The following is a 17,932-nucleotide window of genomic DNA, read 5'->3' as shown; positions in this document are numbered from 1 at the left end:
ATTTTATTTTTTTAACAAACTGCATTTAATTCATCTTTGTGGGATGATTAGGTTGTAGCAGAGTTGGAGAGCTAGGCCTGTAGGTTAGAATGTGTTGGTTTGATATATGTGCGTGTGTGTGTCTGTGTATGTGTGTGGGTGTGTGTGAGTGTGTAAAATCCAGGTTCAGAAAGTAAAAGTCCTCCCCAGAATTTTGTTCTAATCACCTGGATTTGCTAATTAGCACAATTCTTCAAACGGGGTCAAACTGATTAGTGAAATCAGCAGCTGAGTCAATGGGTGGAAGAAACACATGGCAGGACTTTCTGAACCCTGGACTAACTTTTGTATCCCCAAGAAACAATAAAAATAAATAAAACTGTAATAATAATACGTAAACTCTTCATTTTTATATATGTTATTACTGTGCCTGTTTTCCTCAATATAAAAAAAAAAGAAAAAAAAAAAACATATATGCTGACAATGGTATGGAGCATGGCCTGTTCCTTACTATGATTTTTTGATTTCAGTAGGACTTTTAATTTGTTAAATACAGACTTCAAGTTTCCATGAAGTTTAAAGTGTCCTCATTGAGAAATCAATATACTAATTATTAAAACAATTACACGTCAACCCTGTTATCACAAGAATCCCCCCCGAGACAATTTTTCAGGTTTTTTTATCATTTCTAGTTTATAATTTTTGATGTTTTGATGTTTTGACCAAGGGGGACATGATGGCAACCCTGTTACTGTAAATTCATGACAGATTCTTTTGAGAGTACCAGAGTTGATGTGCATACTAGAATGGGTTTCTGAAAACTATTACTCATGAAATAAACAATAAAAATGTACACACAGATATGAAGTGTGAAGGCACTAAGTGCTGCAGAGACGTTGGAGAAGCTTTGATGGCACTTTGTCATTTACTTCCCTGCCTGTGACTGCTCACCATATGGAAATCCAATGAGACGTGCAGTACTGACCGAACGTATGGGACAGACGTCTTACAGTGAAGCGTCTTACTTTTGCTGTATACTTATAAAGGTACAATAGGTAATGTTGGAGTTCTAACGGTCAAGAGAGGAATAGGAACAACAAACACCTTCAAACACTGTTATCCCTCCCCCTTGTCTGTGAACGCACTGATGTTGAAACGCCATTGGCTGTGGCAATTAGAACCAATTTTCAACCAATGAGCTTGAACAGTTATAGAATGTTGTGGTACAGTGTCGGGCCATCAACTGTATATTTTAAAACCTGAATTTAAGGACTACAAACACAGGCAGAGGGTGAGTCAACATGTCAGTGAGCCCTTTTCAATGATAGGAAGGGATTTACAATGGTCTTGTAACAATGTTTTAACACAAAAATCCTACCTATTGCACCTTTAAGGCATTGTTTGCATCAAAGATGTACATGAGGAAAAAGTACAGGCAATCATATTCTATTTCATGGGATTTACCGTTTTACAGAAACGGCTGCTTATACCTGAATACAAATTTCAGGAATATCTAGGAACGATATGTTTCCTCCCAACGGTGTGCAACGTTTTGTAACTTTGAGGTATGTTTGCTCCCGTTTTGAGGGTGTGTTGGGCATGTAGCCCGAATCAGTAATGACGTAAGCCTATGCTTTAAAGGTTGGAGAACGTTTTCTCAGACGTCATAGAGCCAACCGTACTACGAGGAACGCGCTCATAGGTGGTCTGCCTCACGGGGAGGGGCGGAGTTTGGCAGAGAAGCCGGCCGTGTTTACAGGAATTGAGTTTCCTTATCTGTCCTGTTCACATTACATTACAGTCAGCTGATGCTCTTATCTAAAGCCACTTACAGTTGATTAGACTAAGCAGGAGACAATCCCCCCCGGAGCAATGTGGGGTTAAGGGCCTTGCTCAAGGGCCCAACAGCTGCACACATCTTATTGTGGTTACACTGGGGTTTGAACCACCAACCTTCTGGATCTGTCAGGTACCTTAGCCACTAGTTTATAGGCTGTTCAGTCTGCCTCCCGCACGAGTGCCTTCCAGTCCTTTCAGTGGTGTTCTCCCCTCTAACCCACAGAGTGGGTAAATCAATGTCTCCTTCCTGTTTGTGTTAACGATTTTAATTGAAAGCGTAATCATTTCTGAAATATTCCTGTCTGATATGTCCTTTTTCTAATTGCCATGCGAAACATTTTTGCTTTTACCAGGCACTGTTGTGGTATTATGAACATTAAGAACATATATTTACTTCTGTCGGTATTGTTGATGGGAGCCTGCGAATACAGCCTCCAACACAGAGAATGACATACTTTTTTATGAAACCTTTATTACATTTTTAAATATAAAAGCAACAAATCAAATGTTTGGCATTAAGAAGATTACGATTAATTGGCTAACAAATCAAATTGGTTATAGCATAATTCTGAGCCAGTGCATTCATACTGGAGAAGTGTAGAGACGGTCATAAAGTGAATATCATTTCATTTCTGGGAATAGCTGAAATACCCTCACTGATGGTTAGCCAAATCTATTTACTTATATCTAGCACAAAAAAAAAGAAAATGATATTCATCATTCATTAATGTTATCTTCCCTGATGGTAAATACAGAAGAGTGCATTCTTTGCCATTCAGAATGTCTGTGTATAAGAACAGTGTCACACAGGGGGAAGGGCACAGTATTTTCACGAAGCTATAATGTGCAAATGATGCAGCCCAGACGCTCCATGACCGATGAAAAATGTCATCTCATTGGTTTATTTATAAGTGCATTGTCTATGAAGTGTATGGCATCTTGAATCTCATTGGTTGATATGTAAGTGCAGTATTAGTGATGTGTATGGTACATTGGATCTCATTGGTTGATAAGTAAGTGCAGTATTAGTGATGTGTATGGTACATTGGATCTCATTGGTTGATAAGTAAGTGCAGTATTAGTAATGTGTATGGTATATTGAATCTCATTGGTTAATAAGTAAGTTTAATAATGTGTATGGTATCTTGAATCTAATTTGTTAATAAGTGCAGTATTAGTGATGTGTATGGTATATTGGATCTCATTTGTTGATATTGTAAGTGTATTGTCAGTGGAAAGCAGTTGGAGAATCAGCCTCAGAGTCCTCAGTCTTCATTCTGCCATTCAGGGTCAGTGGAGAAAGAAGAAACCATATTCACGTATATCCTCCACCAGGTATGTGGGAGAGAGAGACACAGAGAGAAAGACAATAGCTATATGAAAAAAATGTGTAAATCCTGGAAGCCCTATCAGTGCTAACGTGAGGAGAGCCATGTTCCTGCCTCCACTCTGTATCAGCAAACGCCTAATCAGTGTTTACTCAGTATGGTATTCACATAATTTCACTATTAAATCCATATTGACCATGAATGACAACAGCTTCAGCGGCTACGCTATCAGCACAGTCGCTGATAACAGTGTGTGGTCACTGTTATCGGTGCTCAAACACGGCACTCTGATTCTGCACATCACGGGCGACATTATTGGGTAATTTACCCTCCGTTTAGAGCGATGGGCTGCTCCTGAGACTGCGGTTCTGATCTCCACATATACCTCAGACAGAAGGACACAGACTGCAAGGAGAGAGCAAAGAAGTGTGACACGTCTACATTCAAGCAGCAGGCTGGCTGAAGTTAGACTAACCACATTCTATAAGGAGGGCCGTACCCGTTTCTGGATTTCGGACCAACTTCTGCTCTTAATTGTTAACATGATCTCTCATTAATGGCCACATTCCGTGATATAAACAGCAGCTGTTGAATGTTCTTGCCTTGTAGAATTTTGCTGTGGCCTAATTTACGAGTTTCCCACCCCTGTTCTAGAAGATACACCAGCTGAATTCTAACCATAAATAAGTCTCAAAGTCTACTTGGAATTTGTGTTGAATGACTAGGTAGGTCTGTACACAGCCTGTTCATGTTCGTTCAGAGGGAACCAGCACACGACATTAGTTACTACATTGGCTTAAGCTCGGGTGGCCAATCATGTGCCATGGAGGGCCAAGAGTATGCTGGCTTTCATTCCGACCAATCATGACACCAGCTGATTTCAGTAATTAGTTCCCTCCTCTCTGGTTGAAGGTGTGTTAATTAGTGAAATCAGCAGGTGTGGCAATAGGTTGGAATGAAGACTTGCATACTCTTGGCCCTCCAGGGCATGTGATTGGGCACCCCTAGTGTAAACTAACAGTGTCCGGTCTTATCTGAAAAGGGCTGGTGTGGGTATTCTGTTTAAGTCCACCATTACAACACCTGATTTAAATATTAACTAATCATGGTCTCCAATCATAAGTAGAATCAGGTGCCTCAGCACTGGACTAAAACTAAAGCCTGCACCCACACCGCCCCGTTTTGGATAAGAGTGGACAGCCCTGATGGTAAGAGAGCCACAGAGAAGCACTCGGTTGTGATCCCCAGAACTGAAGTGTGAATAAGGATAAAACTCCACATTCAATATCAACTGATAAAACACCCACAGCTTCATAATATCACACTTTCAGATTATAATATTCAAATCGCACCACAAAAATGACCAAACAAATTGCGCTGACAAATATTTGTAAAAAGAAAAAAGCTTTTCCGATCACGGAAAAAAGGTCTGTGAAACTTTGTATATTTTGGTAACAATTGCTGTGGTAGGCTAATCGGTTAATCAAAACATGCAGCTCTTCACCCGCCATGTTCATTCAGAGACTTTAGCTGAATAACTACTGGCTAAGGCTACGCTAACAGTCAGACACAGACTACACTCACATACAGGTATCTGCCAAAATAAAGCAGATAATGAAACCACTTGAGTAAGTAACATTGAGTATACTGAAAGCAGGTGTTGTCACACAGGTACGGCTCCTGTGTCCATTCAAATTGTGCTCATATCAATTTAGGCTGTGAGCTGACAGTTCCAAGAACAGTCTGTTGAGAGCTACAGAGAGGGATACCGTGACTTTCTTCTATGTAGGCACCTGCAGAAGAGCAGGAGCGCAGCCACTGAACTTTATCCTGATGGCCTCCTAACAACTGACTTCATGATGGGGGAGTGAGTTTCTTTTGTCATAAAATGTGTGGAGACGTAGTTTCTACCATAACTGTCATTAGTTCATAAATGAGCGATTGCAGACCCACACAAAGCCTTGCACACAGAAAATACATGCAAATAAATGCATACAGTATGTGTTATGGAACTGCCATATAATTCTTACATGAATTGGCTGATTTTGTAACATAAGGCAGTTTACAATCCTATCTAAGATGTCTCTGTATATAAAAGGCACCATAATCATGTCAAAATGAATGTTTTCTACACGTTTCATATCGTAAAATATTCTAATCATCACATATTGTTGTCTCTGTGACTTGCTTTGTGTATCGGTATTTTTAGTTGGCTAGGTAAGCAGTGTTTGGATAGTTAACTTTGGTGACTTTTGCTCTGTTTGTTTGTTTGTTTGTTTGTTCAAAAAAAAAAAAAAAATTGGCCCTTGTCCTTATCTTTGTTGTACAGGTAGCAGTTGAAATTGTACTTACCTCTAGGGTCTTTCAGCGAACTTATCCCTGGTTATGGGTATGCACTTTGTTGTACGTCGCTCTGGATAAGAGCGTCTGCCAAATGCCAATAATGTAATATGATATTTATAAACCTATTGCAGATGGATAGTGACTGAGCGTGGGGGTAAGGGGACTCACGTTGCACTTTTCTGCAGTCTCCTGGTCCCTGCACCTGTCCATCCCTCTCCTACACGGGTCCTCTTCTGCTGTACACAGGAGCGCCTCCTACAGACCACACGCCCACATTACAACTGTAACCAAACCTGACAGACCACTGAGTGCCACTGAGCCTCAGATCTTGATGATATAATAATCTGAATTAGGGCTGTGGGTTTGCACATAATGTGTCTCATTTATCAAACGTGAGCCGAATCAAATTCACTGTAAATCCATCGGAAATGCATTTGCACAAATAACGTTGGATTTTTCAAAGTTTTCGGACGTCAGTTTTTTCGTAGGAGCTGAACAAACACAAATTAGGTGGTGTGCTTTGGATCATGAGCAGTTCATTTTGTTCTCCATACACGAAACTGAACAAGAACATTTTGTTCCTGAGGCTCACCCGTGGTGTTGTATCTTGCGGTGAACCCTTTGAGTTTACTGCCATTAATACTTCTTTGGTCCTCATGTTGTGAGACAATGGCAGCAGGCTCCGAATGCATTTGCCACACTCAAAATCAATTCTAAACCCTTCAGGCAGGAGGAGAGGGGCAGGAGAGGGGGGGGGTTGGTCGCAGGGGAGGGGAGTTTCCCGGATGGGTAGGCCCTCTCTCCACTCATCCTGCCGTTTCTCCTGACCTCTTTCCAGCTTCAGCCCAGAGGAACACTTTACCAGCATGTATCTCTTCATACAGACACAGGAATTCTCTGAATATTTGAATTTCAACTATTTAGACTGTTTATAAACAGTATGAATAAATTACATCAATAATGTAGACACAGTGCAATCCGTAAGTATTTGGCCAGCTTAAATTTGAGGGTATTTGCATCAATATTGGGCGATCCATGTAGAAATGTCTATCCTTTTTATAGATAGTCCCCCCCCATTTCTGGAGAACCAAACTTGGCTGCCCTGCTGTTTCTTGGCCGGCTGTGTGCCATTGCATCATTATTTCATGCTTAAGAAATCTAACGAAGGGTTAGCTGTTCGTATTGTGCACGGAAATGAAAGAGCACAGTTGTAAAGCGTGGTTGTTATTTTATTATTCCATAATTCATATTTTATTTTAATTTAGAGTGGATGCCAATTGGATAAAAATGCAACAGGATTCAACATTAAAATGGGTGATGTTTCATCCGGTAAAAATTCCATAAGACAAAAGAAACAACAAACAATAACGGCGGGTTCAAGTTCAAGTTTCACCTGAAAACATCATGGTAGACTGTAGAAGTGGCATCACGTGTGGCTGATATGTGCATTTGTTTATGAGTTTAGTTTTTTGCATCACGTTTAATGTCAGAGGTTGATGTGAACTGTTTTTCCCAGTCGGAAGGAGGTAATTCGGTCATTCTGATATAACATGAAAGCAACATTAGGCTTTGTTGCTATTCAACTTCATTCGGTGGGATTCCAGATTGCGACGCCTCTCCTATAATTTGCCAATGCGTTCCTCCAACCCAAGGTATACTTTCCTTCCCTAAGTGAAGCCTGGAAGGCAGCAACTTATTAAAATAGTAAACTAATTGCAACGGGTTTAGCAAAATAGCTAGATCAGTATCATAAATACAGATACATTGCATAAAAATACATTAAAGAAAAGCTGCTAGCGAAGTAATAATATGCACACATAATCTATGGTTGGCGGAGCTGAAACTGCTGCCTTGCAGACGTCACATCACAAAGTGCCAAATGTGAATCCACTTTCTTTTTACCTGTTGCGTAGCGCATGTTACTTGAGAAAGAGTTTACAACAGCTAGGCTATATTGCCAGGTTTTAGTTTTTCCCTGCTCTGACAATTCACTGCTTACACTATGGAATAAAAATACACCATCAGCCAACCACCTGCTTAAACCAGTTTTTCATAATTAAAAATACTTTAAAACTGTACAGGTATATACTTGTCTATAAACACATTATACACACACATTATATGACATGCACACTGTATACGCAAATAATCATAAGTGAATTGCCTTCAAGTTTATATAGTTTAAAGCATTTTTAATCGTGAAAAACTGGTTTAAGCAGGTGGTTTTAATGTTGTGGGTGATCGGTGTATGTTGTACTTCCATTAACAGAACGTCCATCTCCCAGAGAATCTTTTTTATTTTTTCGACTATGTCTTTAAAAAGCCGATAATTCCATATATGGTGTTTTAGGGGCGTCAATTTATGCTGATCACAAATTTTGTGAACGTGCCTTTGATGTATGATTACTTGGTATTTATCAACATACACGCCTGGATACAGGAAAAAAAAAAGCTGTGTCTACGCCTGTTTCAAAAATGTGGCGGAAGTTGTTCGTTTGTTTCTGATCCCACGTACATTTGCACATGGATTTCCAAAAATATTGATAAATGAGGCCCAATGTGTATAAAGGGGAATGTGTCATTCATGTTGTCTAAATAAAAACTGTTGCTCATAATCTGTGCTTTAATGCAGTTAAATGCATATGGCTGAATGAGTTATTGGACTAAATTAAGGCAGCATTAACTGGTTGGAATGAAAACCAGCATGTACATGGCCCACTGTGGTAACCAGTTTGAGAACCTGATACAGACCGTACAATCGAGCTTAGAGCCCCTGGCCAAAGCTGACTAAAGCTGGTCTGAGATTAGCAGTGTGAAGCTGGTGCTGGTTCAAGTAGACACAGCTATTCAGTGTGAAATCAACTCTTCCAGAGTACATATAGTACCAGTCTGATTTGTACATATGCAGCGAGAGTTGAAATAACACTGGAGATTTTACTGTGTGGGGTGGGGCAGTTAGAGTTGAATTAACACTGGAGATTTGACTGTGTGGGGTTGGGTTATAGGAGATGACTCAACAAGGCAGACAACATTTGCCTTTATAACTAAAGGATAAATAAACAGAGTGAAATGAAAGCTGTACCTCACACTGGTTCTGGATTCCCCCTGGCTTGCTCAGAGACTTCTGTAGAACAGGCCCATAGCGCAGGGTGAAAGAGTCACACTGGAATAACAACAGACAGAAAGACATGTCACCTGGGCCCTGATTCAGTGCCTTAAACAATCCCGGATAATCTGGCGTGTGCTGTGTGAAATTATCTCTGGGCTTCTGTTTCACAAACACAAAGTATGATTTGATTAGTGAATCTAGCTAGCACCGGATCATCTCTGTGCACATGTTTTCTTCTATGAAGGGTATTTATGCTCTTTTGGGATTTCCATAGGATAAATCAAAACCCTACCACACACGCGCATCCCCAAAACTGATATATAACTCAAAAATACATGTTTTTGAGAAATATGTAAGAAGGTAACATGTGAGAATGTGACGTGAGAATGTAACATGTGAGAATGTAACATGTGAGAATGTGACGTGAGAATGTAACATGTGAGAATGTAACATGTGAGAATGTGATGTGAGAATGTAACATATGAGAATGTAACATGTGAGAATGTGACGTGAGAATGTGACGTGAGAATGTAACATATGAGAATGTAACATGTGAGAATGTAACACGTGAGAATGTGACATGTGAGAATGTGACGTGAGAATGTGACGTGAGAATGTAACGTGAGAATGTGTCGTGAGAATGTAACATGTGAGAATGTGATGTGAGAATGTAACATGTGAGAATGTGACGTGAGAATGTAACATGTGAGAATATAACATGTGAGAATGTGACGTGAGAATGTAACATGTGAGAATGTGAAGTGAGAATGTAACATGTGAGAATGTAACATGCGAGAATGTGACGTGAGAATGTAACATGTGAGAATGTAACATGTGAGAATATAACATGTGAGAATGTAACATGTGAGAATGTAACATGTGAGAATGTAACATGAGAATGTAACGTGTGAGAATGTAACAAGTGAGAATGTGAGAATGTGAGATGTGAGAATGTAACGTGAAAATGTGACGTGTGAGAATGTAACAAGTGAGAATGTGAGATGTGAGAATGTGAGATGTGAGAATGTGACGTGTGAGAATGTGACGTGTGAGAATGTGAGATGTGAGAATGTGAGATGTGAGAATGTGACGTGTGAGAATGTGACGTGTGAGAATGTGAGATGTGAGGTATTTTACAGGACTTGGACCCCAGCAGTTCAGCTGCTCCTACTGGGGGGAGCATGTTTGGAAATGCTATGAAAGTGATTATGTCAATATTGCCATTGTGCAACCCTCTTGAAAATGATATCACATTTACCTGTGTCTGAATAGAAACCTGCATTAACTGTATTCACCTTGCCTGGCCCAGAATTTGGTGCCAGTTTTGTAGTGTTGTGAGGGGCGGGGCTGACAGTATAGGGGTGGAGCTGTGGCCGGAAAGGGGAGGGGGTCATGGGCGGGGTTTGTGTTGGTGGACGGGGCTGACCTTTGGGATGTAGCTGGGATACAGCTGGCAGACAGACTCCAGGAAGGCAGAGGTCTGAAGATCTGTGGTGTTGAAGCCCAAGTGGAATCGTGCCAACATCGCCAACATCTGACACGAGTCGCAGTCTGAGAGAGAAAGAGAGCGAGAGAGAGAAAGGGAATGAAGGGGAGAAAGTGAGGGATAGAGCTCATTCCAATCGCATATTTTATCAGTCCTCATTTCCTCTTGACTGACGCAAAAATTGATCAAGGTCCCATACCTTTAACAACATTCCAACTTGTTAAATGCTCCTTGAAGGAATGAGGAGCTAGGAGGCTCCTGAATAATCCTTGAGGAAGGAAACACAAGTGCACCCTTTTTACGGCAGTTGTTTCAGAATGTGTGACCTATAAAGGATCGTCCTGTTCATCCACCTCTCCCAGTTTACCCATGTACGTAACTGACGCGGCTTCCGACTGATGCTAGAAAGACATATTTCCTTGATTCCCCCATCCTTGTGTCCTTTCCTCAAGTCCTTTCCTCGCGTCCTCCGATGGGTGCAGTTAGGATCGAAGAAAAGGCGCAAGGAATTAACACGAAGAGATTGGAACGAGCCGAGAAAGCGAGAGAGAGAGAAATGACCTTGAGTAGAGGTCCTGGCAGGGTGTATCTCCCTCCCCCAGCTGCGGGGAAGCTCACCTGGAGAGGCTGTGTTCTGGGAGCTGCAGAAGCGGAGCAGGCGGCACACGTTCCTGGGCGTGATCCAGGACAGCAGGAAGTCCAGCAGCCTTTGCACGTAGCGGTCCACCAAGCTCTGACAGCTGCCTCTCAAAAACCCAGGTAGGATCCCACAGATCTGGGACAGCACCGTAACTATGATACACTGAGAGGAGAGATCTGGGTTTAAGTTGCATACATTGCAGCAGCCATACTCTGTGTGTGTGTATTTAAAAAAAAAATTATTAACCTTTATTTGTACAGGGAAAGTTGACTGAGCGGAGATGCTCTTTTGCAGCAACGCCCTGTTAGTGTATCCCCCCAGTATCCTAACCTGCATGATTTTTGTACTGTGGGAGGAGGAAACCCACACAGACAAGGGGAGACACAGTGTGTGTATGTGTGTGTGTCTTTGTGTATGTGTGCGTGTGTCTGTGTGGTGTGTGTGTGTATGTGTGTGTGTCGTGTGTTTGTGTGCGTGTGTGTGTGTGTGTATGTATGTGTGTGTGTGTGTTTTACCTCTACCTCAGTCTTGGGGATCAGAGTGTCCAGACTCTTGAAAAGCAAAAGACAGAAGGTGCACTGCAGAGAGGACGGTGTCTGAAAAACACAAAGGCCTTGTCAGCGCTTTCACACACACACACACACACACACACACACACACACACACACACATACACACACACACACACACACACACACACACACACACACACACACACACACACTGTTACCTCATGCCATGTCATAGTGCCAGGCCCAGGTGATATGTGGATCTCAGCGATCTTATTGGTCAGCACCTCCTGTTCCATACCCTGTGATTGACTCTTACACACTCCCAGTATTGTGCATATCTGATTTGTTTTCTGTGGAAAAGCAACAAAACACATTTATCGCTGATTATTTATCACTTTATTTGTACATCACATGCTATACAATGTCTACAAACTACAAATCTGTTCCAAGAGATACCATTTATGGCAGACACATACTGATGATAAATTGAGATAATAAACAGATAGAAATAATTATGGCTAGAGGATGTTATGGCATGTTGGGGGACCCACAATGAAGTCGGACAGGAAGTGGACGACCGTGGGCAGGATGTGCTTGCCCTGGTCCAGGCAGAGGTCCTGGGTCATGGGGCCTGGCAACTGGAGGCACAGCTCCTTCAGAATGTCCATGATCCGGGCCTGTGGGTAAGCTTTTCAGTGATAACATCTAATACAAAAAAAAAAAAAAGTAATCTAAGGTATAGCTAAGCGGATAACGGCACCTCTCCTCCGTTTGTGGGGCTCGACGGAAGGAAGTTCTGCTCACCTGGGTTTCCTTGTCGGAGATCATGTCTGCGAACAGCTCCAGAATCTCTGTGCAGTCTTTGCAGCTGCCCTGCGTCTGCGGCGAGAGAGGGGAGAAATGAGCGGCGGTAACCCGTAAACGAATCATATGATGAAAACCCGGTCATCAGGGCGGTTGTTTTGCCTTCAGGTGAACAATAAAAACCGTTTTCAAATCTGCACGAATTGCGAGTGGACTTACCGCAGACAACCTGTCCCGTGCGGTCCGCGCATCGATAACCCTAGCAACAACTGGACACGCAAGACAAGAGACAGGAGACAGCACACGCTGAAAGCCGGTCAAGCTGCGGTTTATATTCCAGACGTAACACTGCGGGGCGCTTACTCAATCTGATGCATATATTTCTACTAGCCAGCTGACCTGTTTGAGAACTGTAAAATGCAAATATGAACGAACAAACAAATTAATCAACCAATGAATCCCTATGTTATCGGACATAGGCTGCCTATTAAATACGTTGGAGTGGATAATTAAATCTTGAAAATGCAATTAACCAAATAATTAACAGAAATCATACTGTCTTGGGTACTTAGATACTATAGATGCAACTAAAAGAAACATTTTAATACAACTAAAGGTAGACTGGTCCGTTAATGTGAGTAATTTGTAAACTGGTAAATGACAGCTGATGCTGAAATAAATATATATATTAAACGTTTAAAACGTCATATTATTCGCACTTACCTGTGCTGTGGGAAACAATAAAAATGAAAAATACAAACTTTAAAATGGCCATTTTTGTCGGTCTTCAAACACCCCCCAAAATGTGGAATTTAGTGAGAGAACGCAGCTTTTCAGCAGGTAAACGCCGCAGGTATTCTGAGATGGGAGGCGGTTTTGAAGCAAACCAATCAGAGTTGCTTAGCGGTTTTCTGGAGATTTCACAACATCGCATTCTTTCTTTGAGTTAATATCTTTATATTATCTTACATGAGACGCTCGCAGGTATATCGCTCCAGTGCCATTTGTATCTGTTCTGTTCTGTGTCTGTTCTGGCTCCATGGCGGTGGAATGAACTCCCCGTTGAGGTCAGAACTGTAGAATCTCTCCCCACCCTTCAAGCGCAAACTGAAGACGCACCTCTCCCCGTAACTCCCTACCTCCCTACCTCCCTGTGAACCTTAATTGTTGTCTTTCTGTGATTTACTTTGTATCGGTATTTTTAGTTGGCTAGGTAAGCAGTGTTTGGATATTTAAGTTTGGTCACTTTTGCTTTGTTGTTTGTTTGTTTGTTTGTTAAAAAAAATCCTTATCTTTGTTGTACAGGTAGCAGTTGAAATTGTACTTCCCTCTAGGGTCTTTCAGCGCACTTATCCCTGGTTATGGGTATGCACTTTGTTGTACGTCGCTCTGGATAAGAGCGTCTGGCAAATGCCATTAATGTAATGTAATATAATGTATCTGTATTCCAAGAGGTTTCTCGGTTTTAAAAAGGTAATTTTTAAAAATAAATAAATCTTACCTTCAGTGTAATTTCCTTTTTTTCTGTTTACTGTTGCAAATCATCCTTCATCTATTAAACTTGCGGGATAATACCACCTTGTGAATGATTACGCCATGTGTCCGGTGAAATTAGTATAATTATTTACCATTTCTGTCTTTGAGTCGGTTTTCTCAAAACCTGATTATGGACGATATTACAGGATCCTCTCATCATGAAACTTTGCAAACCTTTACTCCATATCCAGGGGAATGTTGTGAGCCAATTGTTTTCTTGTTATAAGCTTTAGGGGTGGGTACAGCATCATAAATCTCGCTGTTAGATCCTGAAATTTAAATTTTCTTCATGAAAAATACGAAATTTCTAGAAAAATAACCATTGTGTACTGGTGATAAACTGGTAAAGAATTATAATGATATCCTACTTGGTTCAGATTATAGACTGTTACAAAAATAATATAATATATTATTTATGTTGATAATATATTGAATAAAGTATACAAATTAGCTAATTTACATATTTTGTCGGATTTTTTCTTTTCAAGTCGATACCTCATGATATTGAAGTATGCACCTTTGAAATGATCTGGAAGACCAAAGATGCATTTTCGGTGGAACATAACGTCATCAGCAGGATCTAATAACAGGATAATGAGAAAATATGTATTACTTTTTGAGAGAAAGCAAAACAATGAAACTGTTTAAAGGAATTTAATTCGATATATTTTTAAGAGTTTTAAACAATCCTTATTATCACATTGCATAGACTTGCGGAAGGTGATTAGAAGTTCCTTTCAGAGGAATATTCAGTTCAGTTCAATTAGCATATTGCTTTTTACAAACACCGTTGTCACAAAGCAGCTTTACAATGACTGAAGAGCTTTCCTACGAGCAGCTCTATGGTGACAGTGGCAGGGAGAAACTCTCTGGCTGGTAACAGGAAGAAACCTGGAGTAGATCCTGACTCTGATGGGACAGCCCACCTGCTGCTGGCGAGCATTGGTAAACTGGGAAAAGGCTGATTCCGAAATGCACGTATAATGAACAGGAAAATGGCAGTGTATAAATAACATAGCTTAAATAGCAAAGACAATATGCACCTGAACAAAGCCATTTCACCATGATCCCACTAGATTATATTGATATAATTCAATCCGTTTAATTACAAAATGATTCTGAAAAATACGGTGAATACACAAATGTAACTGGAAAAAATTATATATTCAGTTTTTGTGGGATATTGACAATTAAAATAATCAGTTCTCAGCACATTTAATTTCAACTAGTGCTATTTTTAAGTTTTTTAAATGTTTTATTTTAATGGATTATAATGGATTCTAACATTTGAAATCGATGCAGTTGAATTGCCAGCTTAAGATCGATGCATCAATGCATTTTTACATCCCAAGAAGGCAAGGATGATTAATCTATTCATGATGAGAGATGAGTTGGATTAATCTATTCATGACGAGAGATTAGTTGGATTAATTTATTCATGGAGAGATGAGTTGGATGTCTTCAGTCATGATGGGAGTTGAGTTGGATGTCTTTAGTCATGAGAGTTGAGTTGGATGACTTGATTCATGATGGGAATTGAGTTGGATGTCTTTAGTAATGATAGGAGTTGAGTTGGATGTCTTTAGTCATGATGGGAGTTGAGTTGGATGTCTTTAGTCATGATGGGAGTTGAGTTGGATATCTTTAGTCATGACAGGAGACAGGCTGGCAGGTGGAGGAGACAGGTGTGGAACTGCAGCTGAACACCTATGTGTGGAGGAGTGTTCAGACTGTCTTTGGGCTCCGACTATGCACAGGTGCCTGAAATGGGGAAAAGAGGAGATGGTTGTAATCATTAGGGGCTCAGATGTGCTTGTGAGGCTGATGTGGTTAAATCTCCATGTTCTTATAAGAATACGATCAGCAGCATTTTGAATCTGTTAGACCTTTTGAATCAAAGAGGAATTTGCAGAACTAGATAAAAGAGAACTACAGTAGTCTCACCTGGAAGCAACAAAAGCATGGGTTAGTTTTTGAAGTGACAGAATTTTTATAATATTCCTGATATTATTTTTAAAAAAGCAAGCATAGAGATGTTCCTTTTATGTGTCATAAATATGAGATCTGGATCAAAAGTCATTTCAAGATCTATGAGGACAGTTACAGCGATTCCCTCAATTTTAATATACAGACAGACAGTTTTGTTTGCATCTCAGTTTTATCCGGAGGAGAAAGGGATGGGCCATCCCTGCTTTTATATCTATGATACAGGCTTCCATTGACAGTTCCTCAGTGACTGATGAATATAATGGAGTGTGGTCTGCATAGCAGTGGAAGTTTGTGCCATGTCTGTGAATAACTGCCCAAGGGAAAGCATACAGTCGGGCCCAGAAGTTTTAGCACCCTTGATAAATATGCCTAAAAATACGGTACACTAATAAATAATACCGTTATTGACATAAACTTAATTTTCCAACATGTGTAAAGTAGTGTGCTTTATTGATGATTCAATGGATTCAAACAGGTTTCACAATTATCGGCACCCCTTGTTCAATACTTTGTGCAACCACCCCTGGAAAGATGCCAAAGATGAGTCTGTTCCTATAAGGATGTGATGAGGTAAGAGAACACATTTGTAAGGATTTTTGGATGATTGAATGATACCATTCGTTCATTCTCAAGTTGCTAGCGTCTCCGTTTATTGTTACCCTCTGTGCACACCGTAGTCTGTTCCTGGTTGTCCCGTTCATTCATTAGTTTCATCTGTGTCTCGTTTCATGTCTCCGCTTTTCCGCTCCTTATATGTACTTTCTTCCTGTGTATTGTAATTGTTCCCACCTGTGTCTAGTTCTGATTCTAGTTAGTTATGTGCATTTAAACCCCTTTGTTTCTGTCTTTTGTTGCCAGATTGTTATGTCTCCCGACCATACTCTCCAGTGTTATTTTCTAATTGATTTCTGTTATGACCCATTTTCTCCTAGACTTCCACCTCTTGATTTATCCTTCCGTTTTGTTTCAACCCGTAGTTTGTCAACCCATTTTGGATTATCGACTCTTGTTTCCGGATTCTGTTTTTGTTTGGACTGCCCAATTATTATAAATCCCCATTATCTCTCGTGTACCGACCCTCTGCCTGGACTCTGGTTAACAAACTGCCTATTCTCTGCGGATTCTGTTTGCTGTGTACTCTGCCATAAAGTTAATAAAGACTCTCAACTCACTTCTGTGGTCTCGCTACTGGGTGTAGTGTTCTGGAACCTGACAAGTAATATTTAGAAAAATTCTGACTCTTGGAAAACAAACCCCAAGGGGTTATCTTTCAGAAGAGAGAAGGATTATACCTGTTGTCAAAAGAGTTCAGGAATGGTACCCATATTATTTTGAACAACTGAAGGTTCTTCCTTCGACAGCTCAGGGGTGTCTGAGTTTTTTCTTCAAGGGTAAGAGGTCATCCTCCCTTGAGTGAGCGGATTTTGTCTGCAGTGACATGCTCCGTAATTGTGAAAAATGTTTATTATTCTTCGTGAAAAAGATTAAACAAGCGAGTTGCGAGTGCAGGCTGAATTTAATGTTACGTTGCCCTCAACAGGTCACATGAGCCCGCGGGACTTAACTAATGCTAGTGATTAATTCCAGTTTGATAACTGTCTTTTTATTTGGCATGCAAATGTGACTGCAAATATTGATCATTGAAAATGTATGAAGACACATATTTATGCTTTTCATTTATGTTTTGCCCCCCTATTTTTGGGCCCCCACCAATTATGGGCCCTAGTCCTGGGCCTTGGCCTATATGGGGATCTGGTCCTGTGTGAGTGTGAGTGTGAGTGTGTGTGTGTGTGTGTGTGTGTGTGTGTTTTACCTCAGTCCAGGGTACAAGGCTGTTGAAAAGAAAAACACAGAATGTGCACTGCTGAGAAGATGGAATCTGCAAAAAACAAAGGTCTGGTCAGTGCTTTTACATGCACTCACACACACACACACACACACACATGCACACACACACTCACACTTATGCATGCATGCACACACACTGTTACCTCATGCCACATCATAGCACCAGGCCCAGGTAATATGCGGATCTCATTGGCCAGCACCTCCTGTTCCATCCCTTGTGATTGGCTCTTACACACTCCCAGTATTGTGCATATCTGATTTGTTTTCTGTGGAAAAACAACAGAACGCATTTATTATCTGACTGAACATTTTTGTACACAATGGCATGATGTCTTCAAACTGCAGAAATGATTATAGTGAGAGGATGTGTTAATGAGCTGTTTCTGTTTTGGGAATGTGTTAAGTGTGCACTGTCATAAATACATACACAGTTGAGTGTTCAGTGCTGAGTGTACAGTGTTACACATGTGCAGTGTTGAGTGTGCAGTGTTAGAAATGCAGTTGAGTGTGCAGTGTTGA

At 40.7% G+C, this 17,932-nt stretch overlaps 2 protein-coding genes and 1 long non-coding RNA gene across 6 annotated transcripts in view; 2 read left to right on the top strand and 1 right to left on the bottom strand.

The window, feature by feature from the left end:
* Nucleotides 1-2,430: 2,430 nt before the first annotated feature.
* On the bottom strand, nt 2,431-12,861 carry LOC133142543 (prosaposin-like). 3 transcript variants are annotated; one of them, XM_061263820.1, is made up of 12 exons: nt 12,764-12,861; nt 12,261-12,309; nt 12,041-12,152; nt 11,788-11,913; nt 11,455-11,586; nt 11,240-11,320; nt 10,703-10,886; nt 10,025-10,149; nt 8,572-8,652; nt 5,658-5,744; nt 3,475-3,551; nt 2,431-3,095 (listed from the first exon to the last, which is right to left on the bottom strand). In XM_061263820.1, the coding sequence occupies exons 1-12, from the start codon at nt 12,813-12,815 to the stop codon at nt 3,047-3,049; spliced, it is 1,155 nt and encodes a 384-aa protein (XP_061119804.1). In that variant the 5' UTR covers nt 12,816-12,861; the 3' UTR covers nt 2,431-3,046. The 3 variants fall into 3 exon arrangements, with proteins under 3 accessions (XP_061119804.1, XP_061119806.1, XP_061119805.1); XM_061263822.1 differs by having other exon boundaries at nt 12,041-12,115; nt 12,260-12,309; nt 12,764-12,860; XM_061263821.1 differs by having other exon boundaries at nt 11,246-11,320; nt 12,764-12,859.
* Nucleotides 4,307-6,202, top strand: LOC133142544 (uncharacterized). Its single transcript, XR_009710190.1, has 3 exons — nt 4,307-4,354; nt 4,936-5,013; nt 5,621-6,202. It is a non-coding gene; the product is annotated as an uncharacterized LOC133142544 (long non-coding RNA).
* The window catches only part of LOC133142541 (eosinophil peroxidase-like), a 36,143-nt gene continuing 29,995 nt past the window's right edge, over nt 11,785-17,932 (top strand). For both annotated transcript variants that reach the window (XM_061263818.1, XM_061263819.1), the window contains exon 1: nt 11,785-11,919. The gene's annotated coding sequence lies outside the window, so the exon portion shown is untranslated. The remainder of the gene's footprint in view (nt 11,920-17,932) is intronic.

This window comes from Conger conger, chromosome 12 (assembly GCF_963514075.1).
Source record: "Conger conger chromosome 12, fConCon1.1, whole genome shotgun sequence".
Classification (NCBI taxonomy): Eukaryota; Metazoa; Chordata; class Actinopteri; order Anguilliformes; family Congridae; genus Conger; species Conger conger.
Note: the sequence above shows the minus strand (reverse complement) of the source record. Positions and strands in the feature narration are given on the sequence as shown.